Raw genomic sequence first — 27,114 nt, 5'->3', positions numbered from 1 at the left:
TCCCCTGCACTATCCCCGTAACACCACCCTACCTGTACATCGCTGGACACAAGGGGGTAACGTTATCATAGCCAATCCATCTAACCTGCACTCCGGACTGTGAGAAGGAACCGGAGCACCCGGACGAAACCCATGCGGACACAGGGAGAACTTGCAAACCCCACATAGGCAGTCACCCAAGACTGGAATCAAACTCGGGTCCCTGGCGCCGTGAGGCAGCAGTGCTAACCCCCTATCATTTTCTGCCCTTACCTCGTAGCCTTTGATCCCCTTACTAATCAAGAATCGGTCTATCTCAGCTTTAAATATACACAAGGACTCTGCTCCCACAGCTCCCTGCGGCATGGAATTCCAAAGACTCACAACCCTCTGAGAGAAGAAATTCTTCTTAATCTCAGTCTTAAATTGGCTCCCCTTTATTCTGAGACTCTGCCCTCTGGTCCAAGACTCTCCCATGAGGAGAAACATCCTCTCAGCCATTACCCTATCAAGCCCCTTAAAAATCCTATGGGCGGAGTTCTCCAGCCTCGGGACACCCAGAATGCATTCCCCAATGGGACATATAATCAGGGGTCGGGGCAAAATCGGGATCAGCGGCAGGCGTCGACCCAAATGCCATGCTCCAACCCCTTGCAGGTCGTAATGACCCATTTACATCTATTTAGCGCCCTCCTTTGATTCTCCTATCGCTGCAGCTAGGAATCACGTGGGCGAGGTTCACTTGTGGTCTCCACAACCCCCTCAGGGACCCCTATTACAGGGTCCCTGGGGGATGGCCGGGTCGGGTCACCACCATACTTGTGGGTAAGGGGGCACCCAGGCAATTCAGGGGTGGGGGGCTGCCATGCGGTGGGGGAGGGGGGATTGACGCCGATTTGCGGTGCGGGTGTGCCGGCCGCGGAACTCCGCTATCAAGCTGCCCATTCAAAATGGTGGCCCGATATCAGGATTCCCCTTGTATTCAATGCTATGCATTAATTTGCATGGCAAGGGATATGGAATTGCATCCTGCTTTATGACCACAAAGGGATCGTAAAAATAGTGCAATTCAGCTCCGGCGGGAGAACATAGGGCTGGATTCTACACTGGCGGAATTCACCATTGACCCGACAGCCCACTCACACCCGGGGATTTCCGGGCGGCATGAGACTTCCCACAGTGGGAAACCCCATTGACGGGCTGGGGGGGACAGAGAATCCCGCTGCCGGCGGGAGCACGCCGCACCAGAAAACCGGTGCAGGGGCTCGGAGAATGCCACCCATAGCGTCCCAAATGGAGAATCCTGGCTTATATATTTCAATCAGATCACCTCTCGTTCTTCTAAATTCCAATAATTAGAGCCCCAACCAGTTTAACCTTTCACTAGGTTCCGTGTTCCTTTGAGGCACTCAGTGCCAGACCAAGGGACGGGACACAGGAAGGTAGGGGGCAGAGGGGTCTGCTGGTAGCCAGCCTCTGATCGGCCGGCAGCTCTTGATAGGTGAGACGTCTTCCCCCAGGGACTTGTTTCCACAGGAAAGCCTGTCACTAGCTTTGCCATTGCCTAATTGGTGAATGGTTCAGTGGGTCTTCACGGAAAAAAGCGAGAGTTCCCCACCAACTCTCCATCAGGCAGGTGGACACCTCCATGCCTCAAAAAGATTATGCCCACAGTTATTAATCTTGTATATGTCAGTGGCCATAGAATACCATTCACCGTAAAAGGACTTAATTTTAACATTTCACCCACCTCTGTCACTGCAGCACTGGCTCAATGCAAAGCTAGAGTAACAGCCTGGATTTTGCACTGAAATCTCTTGGAGTGGGACTGGAACGTACAACTTTTTGATGCAAAGACACTAACACAAAATCATGGGATTTTGGAAATTGTGCTTGAATTCTGCTCTCTCTTCGGTATAGATCCAATATTAAATTGTCCGGGCAGCCTCAATCCAGCTTTAGTGAGCATAAATGTATAATTTAACAGTATCATTCAAAAAAATGCAAAATGTTACTAGTCCAGGAAACTCAATGTTGCAGTAGTACACCCAAATGTTGTTTTTATACGGTTTAGGTTAATTCAGTGGGGCGCAATCTCACTATGCATTCAGAAGTTTTGGATTCAAGTCCCCTGCTCCAGGACTTGAACATATCTAATTGACACTGGAGTGTATTTTTGGAGATGCAGCTCTTTTGAAGAAGCTTTCCACCTACTGTGGTGGATACTAAACATCCAGAATAGAACAGTAGAAAATTCAAGTTTCTTGGCCAAACTGCACAACCAAAAGGAGACTCGCTGAACTTCAAATTAATTCCTTCTGCGTGAAACATTTTTGAGGTTTATGGAACATATAATATTCTTGGATAATCTTGTGTGAATTTGATTGTTTTGCTTGCTATTCAGTAATTGAATTGAGGGTCCTGCTGGATCTATTAAATGTGTGCACCATTTGAGCCGGTCCACTTTTGACCTATTATGTGTATTCACTCAAAAGGCTGTTGCATAACTAACCATACCAGTTTGTTCCCGGCAAACACCGCTATTTTGGTGGAGTTGGACATCAAGCAGATGTGGTGTTCCCCTTGAGAGTGCGCGTGAAATGTAAAACGACTCTCTGGCCCATACAATTTATGCAACAAAACCTGTTTACAAGAAAAGTAAGGAACATGAATTTCTTCGACATAGATGTATTTTTTTCTGTAGATATTTTGTTTTTAATCTATTTAAAAACAGTCAACTTGAGCGCAAACGTACAGCAGGTGTGTTAAAATTATTGATCTATTTGAGATTCAAGCCTCAAGCCATTGTGATACTTCATAGGTGAGATTTTGCAATAATGGGGCTATGTCCCCAGACTGGCGTGAAAACCGGCGTCAACCACTCTGGCGTCCACGGCCTCCGAAAGTGAGGAATTCGCCATTTTCTCAGGGGCTAGGTTGACGCCGGAGTGGTTCCCGAAGGGCTGGCGCGAGTTTGTGCATGTGGGGAAGGGCCAGTGTGATCTTGCTCATGCGCGGACTGGCTGGCATATTTCCGCGCATGCACGGGGGTTCCCTTCTCCGCGCCAGCCCCTGGGTAATATGGCGGAGCTCTACAGGTGCCCGGCGCGGAGGAAAGAAGGGAACCACGGAACCAACCCGCCCACAGATCGGTAGGCCCCGATCGTGGGCCAGGCCATCGGATCCCCCCCCCCCCCTCCCCCCCGCAGGACGGCCCCTGCACACTTACCTGCCAGCTCCCACCGTGTGTGAGGTGAGTAATTCACGCTGGTGGGACTGGGCAAACCTGGACGGCCACTCGGCCCATTGGGGCCCGGAGAATCGGCGGAGGGGCCGCTGTCAACGGCCCCCAACCAGCGTGGCGGGAATCCCGCCGGTCCCCGAAAAATGGCGCCGGAAAATAAGGAAGCCGGCATTGGGGCGGCAGGGCGGGATTCGCTCCTCTGCCCGGGGATTCTCCGGCCCAGCGGGGGGTCGGAGGATCCCAGCCTATATCTTGAATCAATGGGTAAAACTGTTGTGCTAATCTCTGCTGTTCTTAATTCCACCAGAGGTGACAGTATTAGCTCATGGTTACCCACCTGTTGTAGAGCCCACCGACACTCAAAACATTTTTGTGCTTACTCCAGTATTGTCACTATTAACTCTCTTTACTTTTCCAACAAACTCCAGCTAAAAACAGCATTAATTTAATCTGACTAACTGTGAGCAATGTCACATGAGAATTGTTTTCCAGGTTGGCACAGTGGTTAGCACTGCTGCCTCACAGCTGCAGGGTTCCGGGTTCAATTCTGGTCTTAGGTGCCTATCTCTGTGGAGTCAGCATGTTCTTCTCATGTCTGCGAGGGTTTCCTCCAGTTCCCTCCCAAAGATGTGCAGGTTAGGTGGATTGGCCCTGCTCAATTGCCCCTTAGTGCCCAGGAATGTGCAGGTTATTTGGGGCTATAGGGTTATAGGGATGGGGTGGAGTGGGCCTTCAGAGAGTTGGTGCAGATTTGATGGGCCGAATAGCCTCCTTCTGCACTGTAGGGATTCTATTTATATTTTGAACACTTAAGGTTAGCAAATGTAGTTTAGAGTTTTGTCCGCAGACTGGAAAAGTAGGGTTAAATTTACGTCATCACTGGTGTTCACTGGACCTTCTCCAGCCAGCCTCATCAGTCATTTAACATGCACCGACAAGTGAGAATTACAGCATGCACAGCATTTCCTAAATTTTCCTTTAGTATTACTGATTAATCAATATGTTGATTGTGTTTTATTAGTTTGAAACATGTCAGGTTTGATCTGTGGGGAATCTGTTGCATAGCATCATGCTGCTGGCTGCTCAGTTTACGTGCAGCAGGATCACACAAGGGAGACTAGTGCTGGAGATCTGCGGTGTAACACAGAAAATTCTGGAAACGCACAGCTGCTCAGTCAGCGTCAGAGACAGAAAGAAAAGCTCACATTTTGGGAGTAACTCTTCACCAGCAGTGGCCGGTTCTCATGAACATTTACATCTGAAAAAATAACCAACTTATCACACGTTTTCATAAGCTCCTATTTGTACAGAATCATAGAATCCCTACAGTGCATGAGGAGGCCATTCGGCCAACCGAGTCTGCACATGCTCTTTGTGAGAGCACCCTACCTTGGGCTCACTCCCCTGCAACCCCACCCTGTCCCTGTAACCCCACCTTGCCTGCACATCCCTGGACACTAAGGGCCCATCCACATAATCTGCAAATCTTTGGACCTTTTTCTTCAAAGCTTTAGCAGAGTCTGAGCATTAGTTTATTAAAAATGCATAAATTAAAAATGTTTGTACCTGTCCATCCGGGCCTTTGACATTCACAAACATTCCCAAACCTGGGGCAGAAGGAAGAAAGTCTCGAGTGGCCAAATCCCATGATTGGGTTTTGTAATGTCCTGAACAGAAAATGGAGGAGTGAAAATCACACTGCACCTTTTTTTAATTCCTGTCATATAAATTACCAATAATCATAGAGTATTGAACTGATGCTCTGACTGTGAAACAAAATGTTGCAATGTAAAATGATGCAATTTACACAAAATCATAGACCTCTTTATTTCCTCAGTTTCCCCTTCTCCTTATAATCTGCACGCTATTGAAATCCAAATTTAAAATTGTATCACCTAACCAATACTTTTTCGATTGTTTTTTCTTTGTTTCCTGCTGCGCTGTAGCTTGATAGTGTTGTCTTGCATTGCAGCTCCCGACTCAACACCAACATTGATCATTTAAAAAGAAAATGTCTGGGAAACCAATACTTTTATAAGATAGTTATAAGATAGTTCCTGTAATATTTGAAAGAAAGTAATGTCCCTTCAGAATAAATCAATAAAAGTGAATTGTTTTCGGAAGTCAGATAAAATACAAATATTGTATGGGATAAATCTCATCATAAATTGGCCATTGTCCCAGTTGAAAGGATGCCAGGAATTCATCCTCTGCCACACTGAAGCATTCAGATCTTGAGCACAGTACTTATCATCGAGTGCATCTTTGAATGAGATTCTGGAACAGTATCAGGTATTGCCAACCTTTCAAAGGGAAATTCATTTTAATGCAGAAGTGAACTCACGTGTATTGACTTCAATCCAAATCGCCAAAGAAGGCTGGCGATTTCAGAGTTTGAGAAGTGGGAAATATCGTGCAGTATTCGTTGACATTTCCTGTCTCTTTAGCACCGTGAGAAAATAAAACATCTGTGTAACATGCGTGTGATCAATGACATTTCCAAGGACGCTCACAGAACAAACAATTTTCACCTTAATCTTGAGAATGTTGCAGATGGTATCCAGTGACTTTTTAACTTAATAGTGAGTGACTGTATTTCCTCAATGAGCTAGAGACTCTGACCTTTGTGTGCAGAGACCTATAGAACAATTTGTCTTACAGTAATAAAATATACATGCTGAGGAGATCCCAATTCCCCACAGCTGAGGACAGTAAGCATACTGTTGAGGATCGCTTTAAAAATGATTATTTGACAAAATAAAACAAGCGCTTGAACACTGGAAATGAAAATACTACAATGATGAAAATATGCATATGTAGAGGGTACAATCAATTAATCAATTCGAAGTAGAGGTATAAAAATGCATGCTAACTATATTTTGGACAGTTGAGGATATATTTCATAACCATACCTCATAATGCCATAATCTTCTCCCATGGTTATAAATATATCAGTAATTACTTGTTTTGTTTTTAAATCACAGTGATTTTAGTTCTTGTTATGTGAGTGAACCTTCAAGTGGATTTTATTAAAATAGCAACGATATGAATACACACTTACCTGTAACTAGGGTATCACCTGGAATGTCCTCGATGATACACTTTTCTTCTTTCTCCCCCTGATGAAAATAGAGAGAAGACGCGAGACTCCAGCTCAAAGTGAACAGAAATCCTGTGACTGGATACTTCATGTTAACATCAGCAGTCTCTTAAGAGAGCTCAGGGGTGAATATTGTAGATCTGCCAAGTGACACGTTTCACAAAGCCTGTATTGATTTCACTGAGGTGTTTTCCCATCAGACCAGACGACCCGGTAATGTGGAAATTATGTCACATGATATACCAGCACAGGGAAAAGGCAGGGGGGTTGGCATAAGCAAGAGCTAACACAAACATGATGGGTCAAATGGCCTCCTTCTGTGCTGTAACAATTCTGTGAATTACTGCCACTTTCTAACAAGCTACTCATTCTTAATGTGATCTTCATCAGTAAGAGCCAGGTTTAACTCCATGAAAGTGAGTGGGATTTGAACAAGTTAAAATTACACCTTGAGTGTTGGTGAACTCTTCAACAGTGAGGACATTTCACCTGGCCACGATTGATCTAACATCGGACACCAGTCATTCTAGTCGGGGTCACTGGGCAGGAATGAAATCTGGCTGACTGTTAGTTTGTAACCCCATTGCCACGTTGACTCAGGTCAGCGAATGCAGGTCAGAACACACGTTGCAATTTGTGCTTCCCTGTCTTGAGGGGCTTGACAGTGCACCTCGGGTGGAATTCTCCATCCAGCAATGTCGGAATCGGGAAAGGTGATCGGGCGGAGAATCATGCGTCAGCCAAAAGTCGAGGCCGGAGCCGGGCACCCAACGGAATGCAGTGCTCCGGTGCCTCAACAGTGGTGTGAGTGTGTTCCACTTGGACGCTGGCGTGGGCATGCAAATTGTATAGTAATCACTGTTGGCATATCATTAATGGGACTGAACAGGCAATTTCCAGGCCCCCCGGGATGCTCCGCCTCTGCCAGCAGGAATTACCGATGGCGAGATTCACATGTGGTATTTAAAATCAGGAAACAGGTACTGTGGCTGCTGAGGGAGAGAGCGGAAGTACAAACTGTGTCCAATATCGCCATAGTTTGCTGACTGTTTTGCCGCTGGCTTCTGCCAAGGCCAGGGGAAGTTGTGGGGTGGGGGCGCATGAGGTGGGCCGTGGGGTCGAGGTGGACGGGCACGGACCACCATTGCCGCAGCCTGCAAGGCAGCCATGCGGCTGCACATGCCCCTGACTGACCACTGCAAACTTAGCGCCATGGGTCAGATGGGTGCCTCCCAAGGCCACCCCCCCCTAAGTACCCTCTGGCCTCAGCCGACCCATCAACGGGATGGGCGTGCCCAAGGCAACCAGTACCGTCTTCATGTGTGGGAAGTGGAATGCTTATATGCGGCTGCAACATGCCAGCCTCTTGAGTGCCAATCCCAACCCCAGCAAATCGCACACCACTGTTTGTTGGAATTGCACTAGTTCCACATGGCGCCTGTGCTAGCCCATTTGGACATCCTGAATCGCTCTGTGACCGGGGCTGCTTTTGGGGCCTCAGAACCCACGCAATTCAGTCCCGGCGTCAGCACTTAGTCTCTGAAACAGAGAATCCGGACCCACGGACTTAAGCAATTCGGAAGATATTCTTTGCTTGTCACATCATATACCAGCACATGAAAACATGTGGGCCAGAATTATCTGGCCGTTAGCTGGAGGTGGGCCTCTCTGGTCTCGCCGGCAGCCGGCAGCAGTTTTAGACTCCCCTACCTTTGGGAAAAGATGTTGACTATCTACCTTATCTATGTCCCTCATTATTTTATAGACCTCTATAAGATCACCCCTAAGCCTCCTACGCTCCAGGGAAAAAAGTCCCCGTCTATCCAGCCTCTCCTTATAACTCAAACCATCAAGTCCCGGCAACATCCTAGTAAATCTTTTCTGCACTCTTTCTAGTTTAATAATATCCTTTCTATAATAGGGTGACCAGAACTGCACACAGTACTCCAAGTGTGGCCGTACCAATGTCTTGTACAACTTCAACAAGACGTCCCAACTCCTGTATTCAATGTTCTGACCAATGAAACCAAGCATGCCGAATGCCTTCTTCACCACCCTGTCCACCTGCGACTCCACCTTCAAGGAGCTATGAACCTGTACTCCTAGATCTTTTTGTTCTATAACTCTCCCCAACGCCATACCATTAACTGAGTAGGTCCTGGCCTGATTCGATCTGCCAAAATGCATCACCTCACATTTATCTAAATTAAACTCCATCTGCCATTCGTCGGCCCACTGGCCTAATTGATCAAGATCCCGTTGCAATCCTAGATAACCTTCTTCACTATCCACTGTGCCACCAATCTTGGTGTCATCTGCAAACTTACTAACCATGCCTCCTAAATTCTCATTCAAATCATTAATATAAATCACAAATAACAGTGGACCCAGCACCGATTCCTGAGGCACACCACTGGTCACAGGCCTCCAGTTTGAAAAACAACCCTCTACAACCACCCTCTGTCTTCTGTCGTCCAGCCAATTTTGAATCCAATTGGCAACCTCACCCTGGATTCCGTGAGCTTTAACCTTCTGCAACAACCTACCATGCGGTACCTTGTCAAAGGCTTTGCTAAAGTCCATGTAGACAATGTCTACTGCACTGCCCTCATCTACCTTCTTGGTCACCCCCTCAAAAAACTCAATCAAATTTGTGAGACATGATTTTCCACACACAAAGCCATGCTGACTGCCCCGAATCAGTCCTTGTCTCTCTAAATGCTTGTAGATCCTGTCTCTCAGAATACCTTCTAGCAACTTACCTACGACAGACGTTAGGCTCACCGGTCTGTAGTTCCCAGGCTTTTCCCTGCTGCCCTTCTTAAACAAGGGCACAACATTCGCCACTCTCCAATCTTCAGGCAACTCACCTGTGGCTGCCGATGATTCAAATATCTCTGTTAGGGGACCCGCAATTTCCTCCCTAGCCTCCCACAACATCCTGGGGTACATTTCATCAGGTCCCGGGGATTTATCTACCTTGATGCGCTTTAAGACTTCTAGCACCTCCTCCTCTGTAATATGCACACTTCTCAAGACATCACTATTTATTTCCCTTAGTTTCCTAACATCCATGCCTTTCTCCACCGTGAATACCGATGAGAAATATTCATTCAGGATCTCACCCAACTCTTGTGGCTCTGCACATAGATGTCCTTGTTGATCCTTAAGAGGCCCTACTCTGTCCCTAGTTACTCTTTTCCCCTTTATGTATCTGTAGAATCTCTTTGGATTCTCCTTTGCATTATTTGCCAAAGCAATTTCATGTCCCCTTTTTGCCCTCCTGATTTCCCTCTTAACTCTATTTCGACAATCTCTATACTCTTCAAGGGATCCACTTGATCCCAGTTGTTTATGTACGTCATATGCCTCCTTCTTCTTTTTGACCAGAGTCTCAATATCTCGAGTCATCCAGGGTTCCCTACTTCTACCAGCCTTGCCCTTCACTCTAAAGGGAATATGCTTACCCTGCACCCTGGTTAACACATTTTTAAAAGCCTCCCATTTACCAGCCGTCCCTTTGCCTGCCAACAGTCTCCCCCAATCTACCTCTGAAAGTTCCTGTCTGATACCATCAAAACTTGCCTTGCCCCAATTAAGAATTTTAACTCTTGGGCCAGACCTATCATTCTCCATAGCTATCTTAAAACTAATGGAGTTATGGTCACTTGTCCCAAAGTGATCCCTCACTAACTCTTCTGTCACTTGCCCTTCCTTATTTCCCAAGACGAGGTCAAGTTTTGCCCCCTCTCTAGTCGGTCCATCCACATACTGAATGAAAAATTCCTCCTGAATACACTCAATAAATTTCCCTCCATCCAAGCCCCTAATGCTATGGCTGTCCCAGTCAATGTTGGGAAAGTTAAAGTCCCCTACTATTACCACCCTATTTTTCTTGCAGCTATCTGTAATCTCCTTACATATTTGCTCCTCAATTTCCCGCTGACTATTTGGGGGCCTGTAGTACAGTCCTATCAAGGTGATCTCTCCCTTCTTATTTTTCAGTTCCACCCATATAGACTCAGTGGGCGAACCCTCGGATATATCCCCTCTAAGTACTGCCGTAATGTTCTCCCTAATCAAAAACGCCACTCCCCCTCCTCTCTTACCTCCTGTTCTATCCTTTCTATAGCATCTGTACCCCGGAACATTGAGCTGCCAGTCCTGCCCCTCCCTTAGCCATGTTTCAGTCATAGCTATAATATCCCAGTCCCATGTGCCCGTCCATGCCCTGAGTTCATCCGCTTTGCCCGTCAGGCCCCTTGCATTGAAATAAATGCAGTTTAATGTAGACTTTTCTTGCTCTCTGCCCTGCTTTCTCTGGTCATGCTTTACACACTCTCCCTTCCTGCCTTTTGTTTCCGTCCCCACTGACTTCCTACATCGGTTCCCATCCCCCTGCCACATTAGTTTAAACCCTCCCCAACATGCAACTGGGATGACGGAGAATCCCGCCCGCGGCACAGATTGATCAAATACTGATGGGCTTTGTTGATCTTCATGATTTATTCCTATTCCGAAGGGTATTTTCTTCTAATTATCAATGAAGGATCTTTTGGAAATGCAAAAATCAATGTTGGACAACAGGGCTTGTTTCATCTCACAAATGTACCATACTTAGAACAGCATAACCGTTGTTTATTCACACTATATTACAGAATGTGAGAATATGGGCTTTACCCGTGAATTGGACGATTTCCCAAGCGAGGCTTGTCAGGAATAGAGCACAAAACCAAAACTAAGCCAGGCCCTCACAGAGGCTGGATAGGATTGGATATTTGTTTAGAGAGTGAGAGTAAGGAGTAATTGGGGCTTGTTTAGCACAAGGGGCTGGTTTAGCACAAGGCTACATCGCTGGCTTTTAAAGCAGACCAAGGCGGGCCAGCAGCATGGTTCAACTCCCGTACCAGCCTCCCCGAACAGGTGCCGGAATGTGGCGACTAGGGGCCTTTCACAGTAACTTCATTTGAAGCCTAATTGTGACAATAAACGATTTTCATTTTTTAATTTCATTGGGAGAATGGCTGTTTTAAGATTGGGTGTTTGGTTTTCTGAATGTCCAGCAGTTTAAATTGCCGATAACTTTGTTTGCGTAGTTTTCTCATCCAAAACCAGTAGGCCCGGCTGCCAACTGTGTGGAAAATCCTCCAACTCAAGGCCACAGCAGATCTGAATGAAGAGCAAGAGGTCTGGTGGAGTCTGGGGTAGGGTGGTGATATTGGTTGGGATACAATCACAGTGGCAAGGGGTGGTAAACATAAGAGTTCCGCCCTGGCAGGGAGAAGGTGGGGTTCCAATTGTGGGGTTAGGGGCTCACAGCAGATGGTGGTCGGGGTTTCCAAACATTGGGGTCTAATCTTGGGAGTCAGGATTTACTGGGCTGCATGTTGGTCTTGGCTGAAGTATTCCTGCTCCTGCTTGGTCCCACAAACACTGCAGTAAAGGCATTTCGCTTATGGATTCAGTTCTTTCACCTGCTTTGTTCCCTGAGGGCAGAGAAACCTGACCAACTGTGGTTAAGCACAGTAAGAAGTCTTACAACACCAGGTTAAAGTCCAACAGATTTGTTTCAAATCACTAGCTTTCCTCAGGTGAATCTGAGGAAGGAGCAGTGCTCCGAAAGCTAGTGATTTGAAACAAAACTGTTGGACTTTAACCTGGTGTTGTAAGACTTCTTACTGTGCTCACTCCAGTCCAACGCCGGCATCTCCACATCAAAACTATGGTTAATACAGTGTTAAAATTAAGACCAAAAGAGTAAATCTCAGCAGGTCTGGCAGCATCTGTATGGAGAGAAAAGAGGTAATGTTTCGAGTCCAGGTGATCCCTGTCAAAGCTAAACGGCATAGAAAGTGGAAGATACGTATACTGTAATGTGAGGGAATGAAAGATGAGTCATAGCCACAGAAACCAAGGGCAAAGAGTGCTAATGGCAGTCCCCAGAGAGAATAAAAGGTGTGAAAGGCCAAACGGCAGAGAAACTAAAATCAGAGGGTAAGGTGTGATAGATGTAGATGTTTGGGGGAGGGGGTGGGGCATGGGTTGGAGAGAGGTAACATGAGAAAAAGGCAGGGAAAGGGGGAATCAAAGGGGAGAAAAGGTAAGGAAAGGGTGGATAAGATATGGGGAAAGAGTGAGGGAAAAAATATATATACAGAAAGACAAGAAAGAAATGAAAGGTAAGAGACAGTTAAAATGAAATGGAATGAAAACAAAGGGGTCGAGGTGGGGTAGAGCTAATCATCTGATGTTGTTGGATTCGATGTTGAGATCGAAAGGCTGTAGCGTGCCTAACCGGAAGATGAGATGCTGTTCCTCCAGTTTGCGTTGAGCTTCACTGGAACATTGCAGCAGGCTGAGGACAGACATGTGGGCATGGGAGCAGGGTCTTGTGTTAAAATGGCAAGCAATGGGAAGGTCAGGGACCTGAATGCGCACAGACCGAAGGTGCTCAGCAAAGCGATCACCCAGTCTGCGTTTGGCCTCTCCGATATAGAGGAGACCACATTGGAAGCAGCGAATGTAACAGACCAAATTGAAAGAGGTGCAATTGAAACACTGCTTAACCTGGAATGAGTGTTTTGGGCCTGGGATGTTAAGCATGGAAGAGGTAAAGGGGCAGGTGTTACACCTTCTGCAATTGCATGGGAAGGTGCCATGGGTAATGGGAGAGGTACTGGGTATGGTGGAGGAGTGGACTAGAATTTCCCGGAGGGAACGGTCTCTGCGGAATGCTGACAGAGGGTGTGAAGAGGAGATGTGTTTGGTGGTGGCATCACACTGAAGTTAGTGAAAATGGCAGAGGATCATACAGAGGCTGGTGGGATGGAATGTGAGAACGAGGGGGACTCTATCCTTATTCTGGGAGGGAGCGAGGGTAGTGGCGTGGGAAATGGATCGCACACCTTGAGGACCCTATCAACAACCGTGGGTGGGAAATCACAGTTGAGGAAGAAAGAATACATATTCGAAGCACCACTTTTGAAAGTGGCATCATCGGATCAAATGCAATGGAGGCAAAGGAGCTGAAAGGCTTGGAGTCCTTACAAGGTTGTAAGGTGCGAAGAGCTATCGTCCAGATAGCTGTTGGAGATGGGCTTGTGATGCACAATCAATGACCACTAAAGCGAGGTTGTAGTCCAACTGAAGGCTTTAATAAGCTAGATGTTTCCCCCAGCAGCTCAAGTACAGAAAGAAGGCTGCTGGGGCGGCATGGGCTCTTATACCCTGCCTTGCAGGGCGGAGCTACCATACAGCTTGACCAATAGGAAACATACAATATCTACCAATGATGTTCCAGCATTACCAGTTACCGTAATACCTCTACACAGACTACCACAGCTTGTAATGGATATTAGTAGATAGTCTATTGCCGGAAATGGAGACAGAAAGGTCAAGGAAGGAAAGGGAAGTGTCTGAGATGGACCAGGTGAAAGTGGTGGAGGGATGGAAACTGGAAGCGAAGTTGATGAATTTTTCCAGGTCCGGATGAGAGCATGAAGCGGCACCAAAATAATCATCAATGTACCAAGAAAGGGGTTGTGGGAGAGGCCTGGAACAAGGAATGTTCCACATACCCCATAAAAAGGCAAGCGTAGCTAGGATCCATACTGTACCCATTGCTACACTTTGATTTGAAGAAAGTGGGATGAGTTAAAGGAGAAGTTGATGAGAGGCAGAATGAGTTCAGGCAGGCAGAGGAGTCGTGGTGGACGGGAATTGTTCAGGCCTCTTTCCAAGAAAGAAGCCAAGAGCTCCTTGGATTCTCTTTGGGGGCTGCCATTAGCACTCTTTTCCCTTGGTTTCTGTGGCTATGACTCATCTTTCATTCCCTCACCCTGCAGTATACTGGACTCGAAACATTAGCTCTTTTCTCTCCATACAGATGCTGCCAGGCCTGCTGAGATTTTCCAGCATTTTCTCTTTTGGTTTCAGATTCCAGCATCCGCAGTAATTTGCTTTTAAAATTAAGACAGTCTTATAAAAATATTTTAATGCTTGGAGCGGATTGAATGCCTCCTCCATTGCAACCAAAAGATTTTAGTTTGGGATATTGTCCCTGATTTGTTTTTAAGCTTTTAAACCCTTCACTTAAACCAGGTCCACCCTTTTTGTTCGAGGATAGACTGGTGTTGCTAACTTTTGGTTGGCTCTTAAATCGTAATTTGCTCTGTTTGTTTAACCTTTGCTCTAGAGTCGCCAGGTATCTTTATGATACCACCACGAGGTTCAAGTTCAAGTACTGATCAATAACTCAACACACCAATTAGTAAGATTCAAATCAAAACACATTTATTATACACAGTAAATCACTACTCATGCATAAACTCCACTTTCTAGACTAGTCCTATCACTGAAAGGCCTATACTTAGCTTCGGAATTGGCCCACCAGGTCAGGGGAACAAACGGCCTTTCGTTCAGGTCCTGAGTCTGCAGGATTCAAAAGCTGGTATGGACTGGTAGCTAGGAGCGCCTATCTCGTAGTGAGCGTTGACTGGAGACTTACTTGGTTGATGTGGCAGCTTAGACAGGTCACTCTCACGGGTTGCTTCGAGTTGCTTAGTGACCCTGCCAAGAAGAATGATTTGAACTTGGGGGCTTTACTTTATAGTCCCCAGGGGCTTCCCACCCTTCGGGGTGGACCCCATACCTGTTTCCAAATGATTGGACTGCGTTCCGATCATTTGGATCGATTTCTCCAAGACTGGAGTTGTTCTCTGATCGCTGGGCGGTCCCTAAATATTCGTTGGCCTTCCTTTGTCTTGGCTCCTGCTGGCGCCGAGGAGTCTGGCTTGGCCTTATTCACCTTAAGTGTTGCAATTGTACCTTGGAATTGCTCATTACTATGCTGCTGGTTTCACTGCTGTCTGGTTTTTGCAAGTTTCAATACACATGATTTCTGCACTTGCCAGTCTTTGCCTGTGATGGCTGAATTTCCTTTCAGTCTTTGCAGTTCTCCATTTTAAGTCGTGAAGTGGCCAACCCAGGTGGCTACACTCCCTCTTTGTGATCCCTAGCGCGAAGCGTGAAGGATCACATAACTGCGTTGTCTTCATTCCCTGACCCGGCGAGCACTCTTCCATGGCCTCTACACTGACCATAACTATGTAATGAAAATTTTTAACTAACATTGTAAGTGGCGCTATGTCAAAACAGGGACATGCGTTACAAATGTTTTTCAAAACGGTACCTCTAACTGTCCTCAATAAACTACACTCACTAAACATTCAGTCATATTAACTTCCTAAACAATACAAAATAAAAGCAGCATTTACATTTTTCCTGGCTTGGCAGTCAAGCACAGGGGTGTACAATATTTCCATTACTTTATTTACAAAAGATGTAACACAAATGGTCTTTATTGTAGATCAAGGGGTTCAGGGGCCTGGTGAAAACCAAAAATAGGGGATCTCATTCTATATACCGGGGTGCGAGCGCGGTAGGCTCTCCTTCGCCATTTCCTCATGTGGATAGTCTGCACGATGCTGCAGAGTATCACCAACACTAATAGGGATTCGACTACGTAGGAAAGGAAGTACCATGTTATGAGCTTATCACACCATGATGGTGTGGTGTTGCCTGTTACTGGGCTCTGGGTGCTATGGGGAAGTGAATCATTAACGGCCTGGTGGGTTGGGGTCAGGGGGTTCGCGTTTGCGCCCAACCAAATACATATTATGATGGTGGTGATGAACACAGAGGATGTCCTCATTGTTCTTCTTCTTTCTCTTCTCCTCTTTTCTTTCTTTGGGGCTTCTGGAGTTCTGTGGGATCAAGCATAGTTTCTGTTACTATCTTGGTTAATATCTCGTCTGTTAGTATGTCTGTCCTTTCGTGCCAATTCCCCTTTACAATTTGTCATCATGTGTGACTCCCTCATTTCTTTTTAAAACCGAATATTCAGCACAAGGCACACTTAAAAATACTGAAACAGTACGAGCCGACAAAACAAAACTTTTTGAACCAAAAGTGCCGAAATGAGGTGCATATGGGCCGCAACGGGTAAGAATTGGATGGAATCCCCGGGTAGGATGGTGATCAATGCCATGTGTGCTCTACCCGAGCGTAGCTGACCAGAGGGGGGGGTCCTCAGGCAGGGCGGAGACCAATGCTGTTTCTCCACTGCCTGTGCAACCGGCAAGAACAGGCAAAAATGTAGTCATCGTGGGTGGTTGCCGTAAAGGTTCTACCTTCGAACCAGAAGAGCAGTTATGAACGGGGGTCTGGCAAGCTCTCAGCGGTTTCTGCCGATCAGCGTGCTGGCAAGTTCTCATAGGTTTCGGCAGACAAATATGGGGTGGGGCCGTGGAAAAAATTTCCGATCTTACGTACAACACATAACAATAACAGTAGCAAACAACATTAAACAACATGCTGCAGGTTCCATCAGAAAGAACACCGTTTCTCCCAAGCGGTTCCTTTTAAAACATTATCTGGACACCTCAGTTATCAGTTGCGAACAGGGTCGCAAAGGGGTTCTCGTTTTGGGAGTCAGACTCAAAGTCGTCATCTTCTCCTGGATGCCATACTCTCGAATGTATCAGGGCTGGTAGTCTTTGGTGGGGTTTGTTGGGGAATGTGATACACAGATACACAGAATTTACAGTGCAGAAGGAGGCCATTCGGCCCATCGAGTCTGCACCGGCCCTTGGAACAAGCACCCGACTTAACCCCACACTTCCACCCTATCCCCGTAACCCCTCCTAACCTTTTTGGATACGAGGGTAATTTAGCATGGCCAATCCACCTAACCTGCACATCTTTGGACTGTGGGAGGAAACCGGAGCACCCGGAGGAAACCCACGCACACACGGGGAGGATGTGCAGACTCCGCACAGACAGTGACCCAAGCCGGGAATCGAACCTGGGACCCTGGAGCTGTGAAGCAATTGTGCTATCCAGAATGCTACCGTGCTGATGAGGAAGGGATCACTCGAATCGTGGTCAGGTTCGCTGGGCGTGGGTCCTGTTGCATGGGGATAGTAGGGAGGCGTGCTGTGTGGCTATTGTCTGAGTCACAGTCGCTGTCACTGCTGCTGCTGTCTGTGGGCATTCCGGGGCGGAGTCTAGAGGTCGGGGGTGGAGCCGAGGGCGAGTCCATGGATGTGGTGGGCGTGTTGGGGGAGGGTAGGGATACTTTGGCTGTGGGCGGGGTGTGGTCTGCTGCGTCAAGCCTGACGTGATGTGTGTGGTTGGACTGTGGGCCATATGCCTTAAGTTGGTTAATATGGAACCACGCAGTCTTTCCGTTGGGGTACTTAATTTTATACACGGAGGGGCTGACTTTGTCCGCAACGGAGTACGGACCCGAATACTTCGGTGACAGGAATGTGCTGGGGTTGTAAATTGAGAGCATGACCTGCTGTCCTACCTCAAACTCAGTCGCATGCACTGTCTTGTCGAAACAGGCCTTGCTCTGTTTCTTCCTTGTGCCTAATCTTACTGCGGCTGCTAGCTGAGCCGTTTTCACATTCTCCACTAACTATTTGACTGCGTTCTCATGTGTGAGGGCCGTCACTTCGGGGCTCGTCAAGTCCAATCCTAATAAAAATTCTGTGCCTTTCATGGGGCGTCCGGTCATGAGAGTGTGTGGGGTGTAACCTGTGGATGTTGAAATAGTATTTCTCAAAAACATCAGCGCAAAAGGGAGGACTGAATCCCAAGTGGTGTTGTTTTGTTGGACCATTTTTCTGAGGGTGGATTTTAGGGTCCGATTCATGCGCTCCACGATACCACTTGGGGGTGGTATGCGATGTGGAATTTTTGGGTAATGCCAAATATCGTGAGGACGTTCTTCCTGACACGTCCCGTAAAATGGGAACCTTGGTCGGATTCAATGCTGCGGGGGAGTCCCCATCTCATAAAGATGTGGTGGGTTAAGATCTTTGCGGTGGTCTTTGCCGTGTTAGTTCTGGATGGGAATGCTTCTACCCATTTCGTAAAAGTGTCTATGACGACTAATACGTACTTGTAACCATTCCTGCAAGGGGGCTATGGTCCTATGAAATCTATCTGGAGGTTAGTCCAGGGGCCGTTACGGGGTGGGTGTGGCTAAGCTGAGCCTTCTTTGCGTATCTGTCCGGATTGTTCTGGGCACAGATAAGGCAATTCTCAACGTAGTACGTTACATCTTCTTTTAAACTTGGCCACCAACAGAGCTGCCTGAGGTGGGCTGTAGTGGGATCAATTCCCTGATGTCCATGACTGTCATGGAACAAACAAATAAGTTGATTCCTGTCCTGTTCAGGAACCACATAAAGGGTGTCTTTGAATACCACACCGTCATGTGTGGTCAGTGCGGAAACAAATCCTCTTGCTTTCCACAGGGGTAGGAATTCTGTAAGGCTGTTGCAGACATACAGGATGTCCGAGTATATGTCTGATGGGCTGGGGAAGGAATCTGGGTGATCCACAATGTACGCAACGGATGCTAGTTCTGCCGCCTAAGTGGCCTGGTAGCTTTAAGGAGATCTCTTCTAGGGCGCGTCCCTGCACGCCCTCGACATATATGCCGCATCCTGTAATGCGTTTCCCGTCTAATACTGTGGAAGAACCGTCCACATATATCCTTAATGGTTCGCACGTGTCTGTGTGCTGGGGGCTCTGGAGTGAACTACCTATCTTTCTGGGGGATGTTTTCGCAATAAAGGGGCCTGTGTTGAGGTGTGGTGAGATGATTTCACATTCGTGGGGGGTGCCTGGGTACTGAAGGTTATCGGCTAAGAAAGTGTGGGCCTTGGTCCGCTTAACGGTGATGTCCTGTCCCTGCAAAAGAAGGGTCCATCTGGCTGCTCTAATTTGGCTGACTGTACCGTCCTTAAGTCGTCCGTCTCGTAAAATTTGGGTGGGGGTGTGTTCGGTGAGAATTGTGATGGGGTTTAGTCCGGTTATGTAGGAAAAATACTGAATTGCCCAGAAAACTGCGAGCAAGTGCCTTTCACAGGCCGAAAATCCCTGCTCCACAGGATCTAAAAGTCTGGAGGCGTAAGCCACGGGTCTTAAGTGTTCGTGCCGTTCCTGGAGGAGCACGGCCGAAAGGGTGCGGTCTGTGCTAGCTATCTCTATAGCATAGGGGGAAAGCGGGTCTGGAACCTGTAGTGCGGGTGCTGCAATGAGGGCTCTTTTCAAAGCATCCACAGCATCCGTATGCTGCGGAAGCCATTCCCAAGAGGCTCCTTTATTTAGGAGGTCTGAGAGGGGCGCTGCCTTACTGGCGAAACCGTCAATGTGGTTTCGGCAGTAGCCAACCAGTCCTAAAAACGACCGGAGGGCTGAAACATTCTGGGGAAGGGGCAATTTGGCAATCAAGTCAATTCTTTTGTGCTCAATCTCGTGTTTACCATGCGTGATAATCGTACCCAAATATATCACTTTGTTTTCCAAAATCTGGGCCTTTTGGGGGTTTACAATGTGGTAATACCAGGTATTGCGGTACCTGAGAGGTGGACGACCATTGGCTAGACCCAGGAGTCTACCATTGGCTGATGTACATAGCTCCGCCCTGAGAGGCGGAGTATAAGAACCAATGCCATCCCAGCAGCCTTCACTTTCTGTATCGAAGCTGCTGGGGAGCAGTTCTAGCAGATTAAAGCCTATTAGTTATGACTCACCTCGTCTCGAGAGTAATTGATTGCGCATCAATTTAATCTGCTACAACTTCAGTTGAAAGGATGGATCTCCGTATCAAACCGGAGTGCCTTCAGCTCAGCCCCCACGCAGACAACTCTGCTGCTATCTTCAAACATTGGCTGGCGTGCTTTAAGGGCTACCTCGACACAGCCGCCGGCACCCCCACTGAAAGACAAAAGATGCACCTTCTACGCTCGAAGGTCAGCCCTGGGATCGACCCTCTGATCGAGGAGGTGGAGAATTATGCTGCAGCGATCGAGCTGCTAGAAGGACATTATATCCACCCTGTGAACCAGGTCTATGCTCGTCACCTGCTGGCGACTAGGAGGCAAAGCCCCGAGGAAACATTGGAAGACTTCTACCGGGCGCTGCTGGTGCTGGGCCGAAACTGTGGCTGCCCGCCAGTTTCGGGGAACAAGCACACGGAAGTCTTGATCAAGGATGCTTTCGTTGCAGGTATGACCTCCCCCGATGTCCGCCGAAGGCTCCTAGAAATGGACACTCTGGGACTTACTGAGGCATGGGCCCTGGCGGGGCCCATGGACGTTGCCTATAAAAACGCGCTGGCCTTTGCTCCCGAACGCGCGGCGGCCCCCTGGGCTGTGTGGCACCCCGTAGCAGCAGCCCCTCAGACCTTTCCCCTGACCCCGCAAGCCTGCGCGGCGAGACGGCCCGCTACCACCGCCGGACAACGCTGTTTCTTCTGCGGGCAGGTAAATCATCCCCGCCCGTGCTGCCCAGCCCGCACCACCACCTGCAAAGGGTGCGGCAAGAAGGGCCACTATGTCGGGGTCTGCCAGGCCCGCGTTGTGGCCGCGGTCTCCAGTGACTATCGGCAGCCCCCCTTTCAGGCCCCGGCCGCCCAGTGCTCACCGCCATCCCCCTATCCTCAGGCCACGTGCGATCTGCGGGCGCGGCCATTTTGCCCCCCAGCCACCACGCTGGATGGGTGGGCGCCACCATTTTGTCCCTCGCCGCCGCCATCTTCTTCATCCCCAGACTCCATGTGCGACCCATGGCTAACGCCATCTTGGATGGGGCCCCAGGCCCCCAGCACAGCCGACTACACGCTGCCCGACCAGAACTCTCCATTACTGCAGCTGGCCTCGGTGACTCTGGACCAGAGTTGGCGCCGGACGCTTGCGAAAGCTACAACGACGATCTCCATCAACGGCCGAGTGACGTCGTGCTTGATCGACTGTGGGAGCACGGAAAGCTGTGTTCACCCCGACACTGTAAGGCGCTGTTCTCTTGTCACCCATCCCGTAAACCAAAGGATCTCCCTGGCCTCCGGGTCACACGCAGTGGAGATAAAGGGGATCTGCCTCGCAAACCTCACTGTCCAAGGCAGGGAATTCCACAATTTCCGTCTGTACGTCCTGCCACACCTCTGCGCAGCCACCCTTCTTGGGCTGGATTTCCAGTGCCACCTACAAAGCCTGACTTTTAAATTCGGCGGCCCTATACCCCCCTTACTGTCTGCGGCCTCGCGACCCTTAAGGTCGACCCGCCTTCCCTGTTTGCGAACCTCACCCCGGATTGCAAACCCGTCGCCACCAGGAGCAGACGGTGCAGTGCCCAGGACCGGACCTTTATCAGGTCAGAGGTCCAGAGGCTGCTGAGGGAAGGGGTCATCGAAGCGAGCAACAGTCCCTGGAGGGCTCAAGTAGTGGTGGTGAAGACTATGGTGGAGAAACATAGGATGGTCATCGACTACAGTCAGACCATCAACAGGTTTACGCAGCTGGATGCGTACCCCCTCCCCCGTATAGCCGACCTGGTGAACAGGATTGCGCAATACAAGGTTTTCTCCACGGTGGATCTCAAGTCTGCCGACCACCAGCTACCCCTCCGTAATGGTGACCGCCAGTACACTGCCTTCGAAGCAGACGGGCGGCTCTATCACTTTTTAAGGGTTCCCTTCGGTGTCACGAACGGGGTCTCGGTCTTCCAACGAGAGATGGACCGAATGGTTGACCGGTACGGCTTACGCGCAACGTCCCCATATCTTGATAACGTCACCATCTGCGGCCATGACCAGCAGGACCACGACACCAACCTCCGAAAATTTCTCCAGACCGCGAATATCCTTAATCTGACTTACAATAAGGATAAATGCGTGTTTAGCACCGACCGGCTAGCCATTCTAGGCTACGTAGTGCGAAGTGGAGTCATAGGCCCCAACCCTGAGCGCATGCGCCCCCTCATGGAGTTCCCCCTCCCTCACTGCCCCAAGGCCCTAAAGCGCTGCCTCGGCTTCTTCAGCTATTATGCACAGTGGGTCCCCAATTACGCAGACAAGGCTCGACCCCTGATCCAGTCCACAACCTTCCCCCTGTCGACGGAGGCCCGCCAGGCCTTCAGCCGCATCAAAGCAGACATTGCTAAGGCCACGATGCACGCCATCGACGGGTCCCTCCCCTTCCAGGTCGAGAGCGATGCGTCCGACGTAGCTCTGGCAGCCACCCTCAACCAAGCGGGCAGGCCTGTGGCTTTCTTCTCCCGTACCCTCCATGCTTCCGAAATTCGCCACTCCTCGGTCGAAAAGGAGGCCCAGGCCATAGTAGAAGCTGTGCGACACTGGAGGCATTACCTGGCCGGCAGGAGATTCACTCTCCTCACGGACCAACGGTCGGTTGCCTTCATGTTCGATAATGCACAGCGGGGCAAGATTAAGAACGACAAGATCTTGCGGTGGAGGATCAAACTCTCCACCTACAATTACGACATCTTGTACCGTCCGGGGAAGCTGAACGAGCCTCCTGATGCCCTGTCCAGCGGCACTTGTGCCACCGCACAAGTGGACCGCCTCCGATCCCTCCACGAGGACCTCTGACACCCAGGGGTCACTCGTTTCCTTCATTTTATCAAGACCCACAACCTGCCCTACTCCATCGAGGAGGTCAGGACCGTCACCAGGGACTGCCAAATCTGCGCGGAGTGCAAACCGCACTTCTGCCGGCCAGATAGGGCGCACCTGATAAAGGCTTCCCGTCCCTTTGAATGCCTCAGTCTGGACTTCAAAGGCCCCGTCCCCTCCACCGACTGCAACATGTACTTCCTGAACGTGATTGACGAGTACTCCCGGTTCCCATTCGCCATCCCCTGCCCAGACATGACCACAACCACTGTCATCAAGGCCCTCCAGGGTATCTTTACACTGTTCGGTTTCCCCGCATACATTCACAGTGATAGGGGGTCATCCTTTATGAGCGACGAACTGCGTCAATTCCTGCTCAGCAAGGGCATCGCTTCGAGAAGGACGACCAGTTACAACCCCCGGGAAAACGAGAGGGAGAACGGAACGGTCTGGAAGACCGTCCTGCTGGCCCTACGGTCCAGGAATCTCCCAGTCTCCCGCTGGCAGGAAGTCCTCCCGGTGGCCCTTCACTCCATCCGGTCGCTGCTCTGTACTACCACAAATCAGACACCTCATGAACGTCTCCTTGTTTTCCCCAGGAAGTCCTCCTTCGGGACCTCGCTCCCAACCCGGCTAGCGACACCGGACCCATCCTGCTTCAGAAACATGTGAGGGCGCACAAGTCGGACCCATTGGTCGAGTCCACCTGCTGCACGCCAACCCCCGGTACGCCTATGTAGCATTCCCTGACGGCCGCCAAGACACGGTCTCCCTTCGGGACCTGGCGCCCGCCGGAGCCCCACGTGCACCAGTGCCCCCACCCCCACCCTCCCTGCAGCACCTGACCGGAGGGTCAGTACTCCCGCCGCCCCTGCCTAGGCCCGAACAAGCAGCGACGCCCCCTACAGGCGCCCCCCCCGCCCACTTTTCACCCCAACAGCGCCGCCTGGGGGTGACAAAGCTGCCTGGGAGGACGACACCACGTTCCCGGAGTCGCAACCGCCGGGACCCCCATCAGGATCACCGCCGAAGCCCAGGTGCTCCAGAAGGACGATCAGGCCACCCGATCGACTGATTGCTGCACCATGAACACTTTGCTATTACCCTCGACATCACGGCACCGCCATACCCGGTCCAACCATGCGAAAGGCGACATTAACGCTGGCCATCACCCCGCCGGGCTCTTTTTTTAACAGGGGGTGAATGTGGTAATACCAGGTATTACGGTACCTGAGAGGTGGACGACCATTGGCTAGACCCAGGAGTCTACCATTGGCTGATGTACATAGCTCCGCCCTGAGAGGCGGAGTATAAGAACCAATGCGTCCCAGCAGCTTTCACTTTCTGTATCGAAGCTGCTGGGGAACAGTTCTAGCAGATTAAAGCCTATTAGTTATGACTCACCTTGTCTCGAGAGTAATTGATTGCGCATCAACTTTGCAACCAATTTTCTGTAGGAGTGCCAAGAGTTCGGACAGAAGATCGATGTGCTCTGCCTTGGTCATCCACATACTGGACCGGACATTCGGGCGAGAAATTTTTGACAAACCATTTGCCAGCTGTCGGTGGAAAATGGAGGGGGAGTTTTGGAATCCTTGTGGAAGGCATGTCCACGTGTACTGCTGATTTTTAAAAGTGAAGGCAAATTTGTATTGGCACGCTTTTGCCAATGGAATGGACCAGAATCCATTACTGATGTCCAAAACCCTAAAGTATTATGAGTTGAGTCCCTGTTTGAGCATGGTCTCGGGACTTGTGGCTACCGTGGGGGCTGCTGTGGGGGTGACTTTGTTGAGTTCCCGGTAATCGATGGTCAGTCGCCATGATCCATCGGGCTTTCTCACTGGCCAAATCGGGGCATTATTAGTGGAGGCTACTGATCTGAATATGCCCTGCTCTAATAATCTGTTGATCACTTTTGCGATTTCTCCCTCTGCCTCTTGGGGAAATCCGTATTGCTTTTGGGGTCTAGGGTCAGGTCCTGTGATTTGAACGGAATCAGTCATCTGGCCACAGTCGTGTTTGTGGGTCGCGAATGCTGTCCTGTGCTTCTGCAGAACTGCCCTAACCTGCTTGTCTGTGCTAATCGTGATTGGGTCAAACCAGAAATCGCCGACTGCGCTAATCTTGTTTGCGTATTCACCTATTGTGAGCGTTGCGGGGGCTCTTGCGGATTTTGCCATTCTCCAAACACACTGGTTTACCGGATCAAATGAACGGTGGTGGGAGTTCATAAAGTCAATTTCGAAAATGTGTTCTGCTGTGTGGGGTAGATCGACTACAACTATGGGGTGCTTTGTCGTTATATTGCCAATCTGAATGGGTGCAGGGGCTGTGATGTGTCCCTGCTGTGAGTGGCCTGTGAAGCCGCTGAGGGTGATGGTGACTGTAGTGGGCCACGTGTCTTCCTGGAATATGGTGGAGGAATTGATTGTGGTGCGGGACCCCCCTGTGTCCCAGAGAAATTCGATGGGCTGTCCCCATATCTTTGCTGCAACTACTGGTCGGTCGGACCTATCCCAAAGGGTGTCGCAGACCCAACTGGGGGAGCCCGAACACCGTCAGTCCGTTCCGTTCAGGTCCGTCTGGCCTGAACGGGTGCTCACACTATGTAGGGCTCTGTCCTATTCTTATTCAGAGTGCCTGCCTGCTGGGCTCTCTGTGGCTTTCGTGGGGCATTACATTCTCGTGCAAAGTGTCCTAACTGTCCACGGTTGTAACGCTCCTGTGGTTTTTGTGGGGGGTCTGTTCCTGCCTTCGTTCACCCATGCGGGGTTCTGGTGCGTTTTCACCGCTTGGATGTCTGCTTCTGCCTGCTGTTCCTCGGGTTTCCTAACTGCGGGTTTGGACAAAAACGAGCAAGACAATATTTTAATAAAAAGAGGCAGATGTAAACTTTTTCTATCCAGAACATGTATTTACTCAATGTATAACAAGAATATATAACTGAAAAACTCTTCTCCTTTAATTTGATACAGAAAGCATAAAAGGTGTTAGGTTTAGCCAACTATAGAATTAAATACAACAATATACAAGCAGTCAACTATATACAGATGCATGTTCATTGGAGACAATGTAGGAAAATGGAGAAGGAACAGCAACGTTATCTCTTTTAGAAGTGGGGACAACGCACGTAGAGAGGATATTAGCAATCTAGCGTGAGAAGTGCTCGTAGTCTTTCCAGTATTTAAAGTAATGCACAACGCTCAAATTCAAAATGAATAACCAAGTGTAAGTTAATTGTGGATTCCGTTTTTTGAAAAACTCAAAAGAGCACGGCATAATTCATTTGATGTTAAAAATTGTTTAACAAATTGGCCACCCAGCCCCTCAACCCTGCACTGCCAGTCAGTTAGATCATTTTCTTTACATTCATTTACAGGATGTGGGTGTTGCTGGCTAGGCCAGCATTTTTTGTCTGCCTCCAACATGTCTGGTCTTTACCTCAAGTCCATAGAATCCCTACAGTGCAGAATGAGGTCATGTACCACATTTCTTCATTGTCCTTCATCCCAAATTCTTGATCCCCTTAACATTCCAGTTCGCCCAGCATCCAGAACTTGTTTGGACAGCAAATTCTATATTTCATTATAATAATAATCGCTTAATGTCACAAGTAGGCTTCAATGAAGTTACTGTGAAAAGCCCCTAGTCGCCACATTCCGGCGCCTGTTCGGGGAGGCCGGTACGGGAATTGAGCCCGCCCTGCTGCCTCGTTCTGCATTACAAGACAGCTATTTCGCTCACTGTGCTAAACCAGCTACCCATTGTGTGAAAATGTGCCACCTAATTTACTCTGGTCCAGCTCTAATTTTGGGATTATGTCTTCTCATTTGCCCCATCCCATTTTTAGGTGTATACTGTAAATAACCAAGGGTCATAGATATACGGTAAGGGGCAGGAGATTTAGAGGGGATTTGAGGAAAAGCTTTTTCATCCAGAAGGTTCAGGGAATCTGGAACTCGCTGCCTGAAAGGATGGTAAAGGCACGAACCCTCACAACAGTGAAGAAATAGTTAGATGCGCACTTGAAACACCACAGCACTCAAGGATATGGCCCAAGTGCTGAAAAATAGGATTACAATACATAGGTGCTTGGTGGCCTGCACAGATACTATACAGTGGGCTGAAGGGCCTCTTTTTTATGCTGTAAAACTTTATGACTATGACTGGGAGGGAGAGGAGAAACCCAACTGTTGAGATGTGGCACGGGATCTTACAGAACCTGGGGTGCGAAGGTACCACTTCATGTAACAGCAACATCACATCAGCACTTTAATATTCTATTTCCCACCCTGTGGT

The 27,114-nt window shown here is 49.0% G+C and overlaps 1 protein-coding gene across 2 annotated transcripts in view; it reads right to left on the bottom strand.

Moving 5' to 3' along the window:
* The window catches only part of LOC140409236 (transmembrane emp24 domain-containing protein 11-like), a 39,833-nt gene extending 33,401 nt beyond the window's left edge, over window positions 1–6,432 (bottom strand). For both annotated transcript variants that reach the window (XM_072497553.1, XM_072497552.1), the window contains exons 1-3: window positions 6,285–6,432; window positions 4,790–4,890; window positions 2,497–2,622 (exon numbers count right to left, since the gene is read on the bottom strand). In XM_072497553.1, the coding sequence (XP_072353654.1) occupies window positions 2,497–2,622; window positions 4,790–4,890; window positions 6,285–6,414 (357 nt within the window). In that variant the 5' untranslated portion in view covers window positions 6,415–6,432. The remainder of the gene's footprint in view (window positions 1–2,496; window positions 2,623–4,789; window positions 4,891–6,284) is intronic.
* Window positions 6,433–27,114: the final 20,682 nt, after the last annotated feature.

Source organism: Scyliorhinus torazame, chromosome 3 (genome assembly GCF_047496885.1).
Source record: "Scyliorhinus torazame isolate Kashiwa2021f chromosome 3, sScyTor2.1, whole genome shotgun sequence".
NCBI classification, from domain to species: domain Eukaryota; kingdom Metazoa; phylum Chordata; class Chondrichthyes; order Carcharhiniformes; family Scyliorhinidae; genus Scyliorhinus; species Scyliorhinus torazame.
This window is presented reverse-complemented; position numbering and strand designations above follow the sequence as displayed.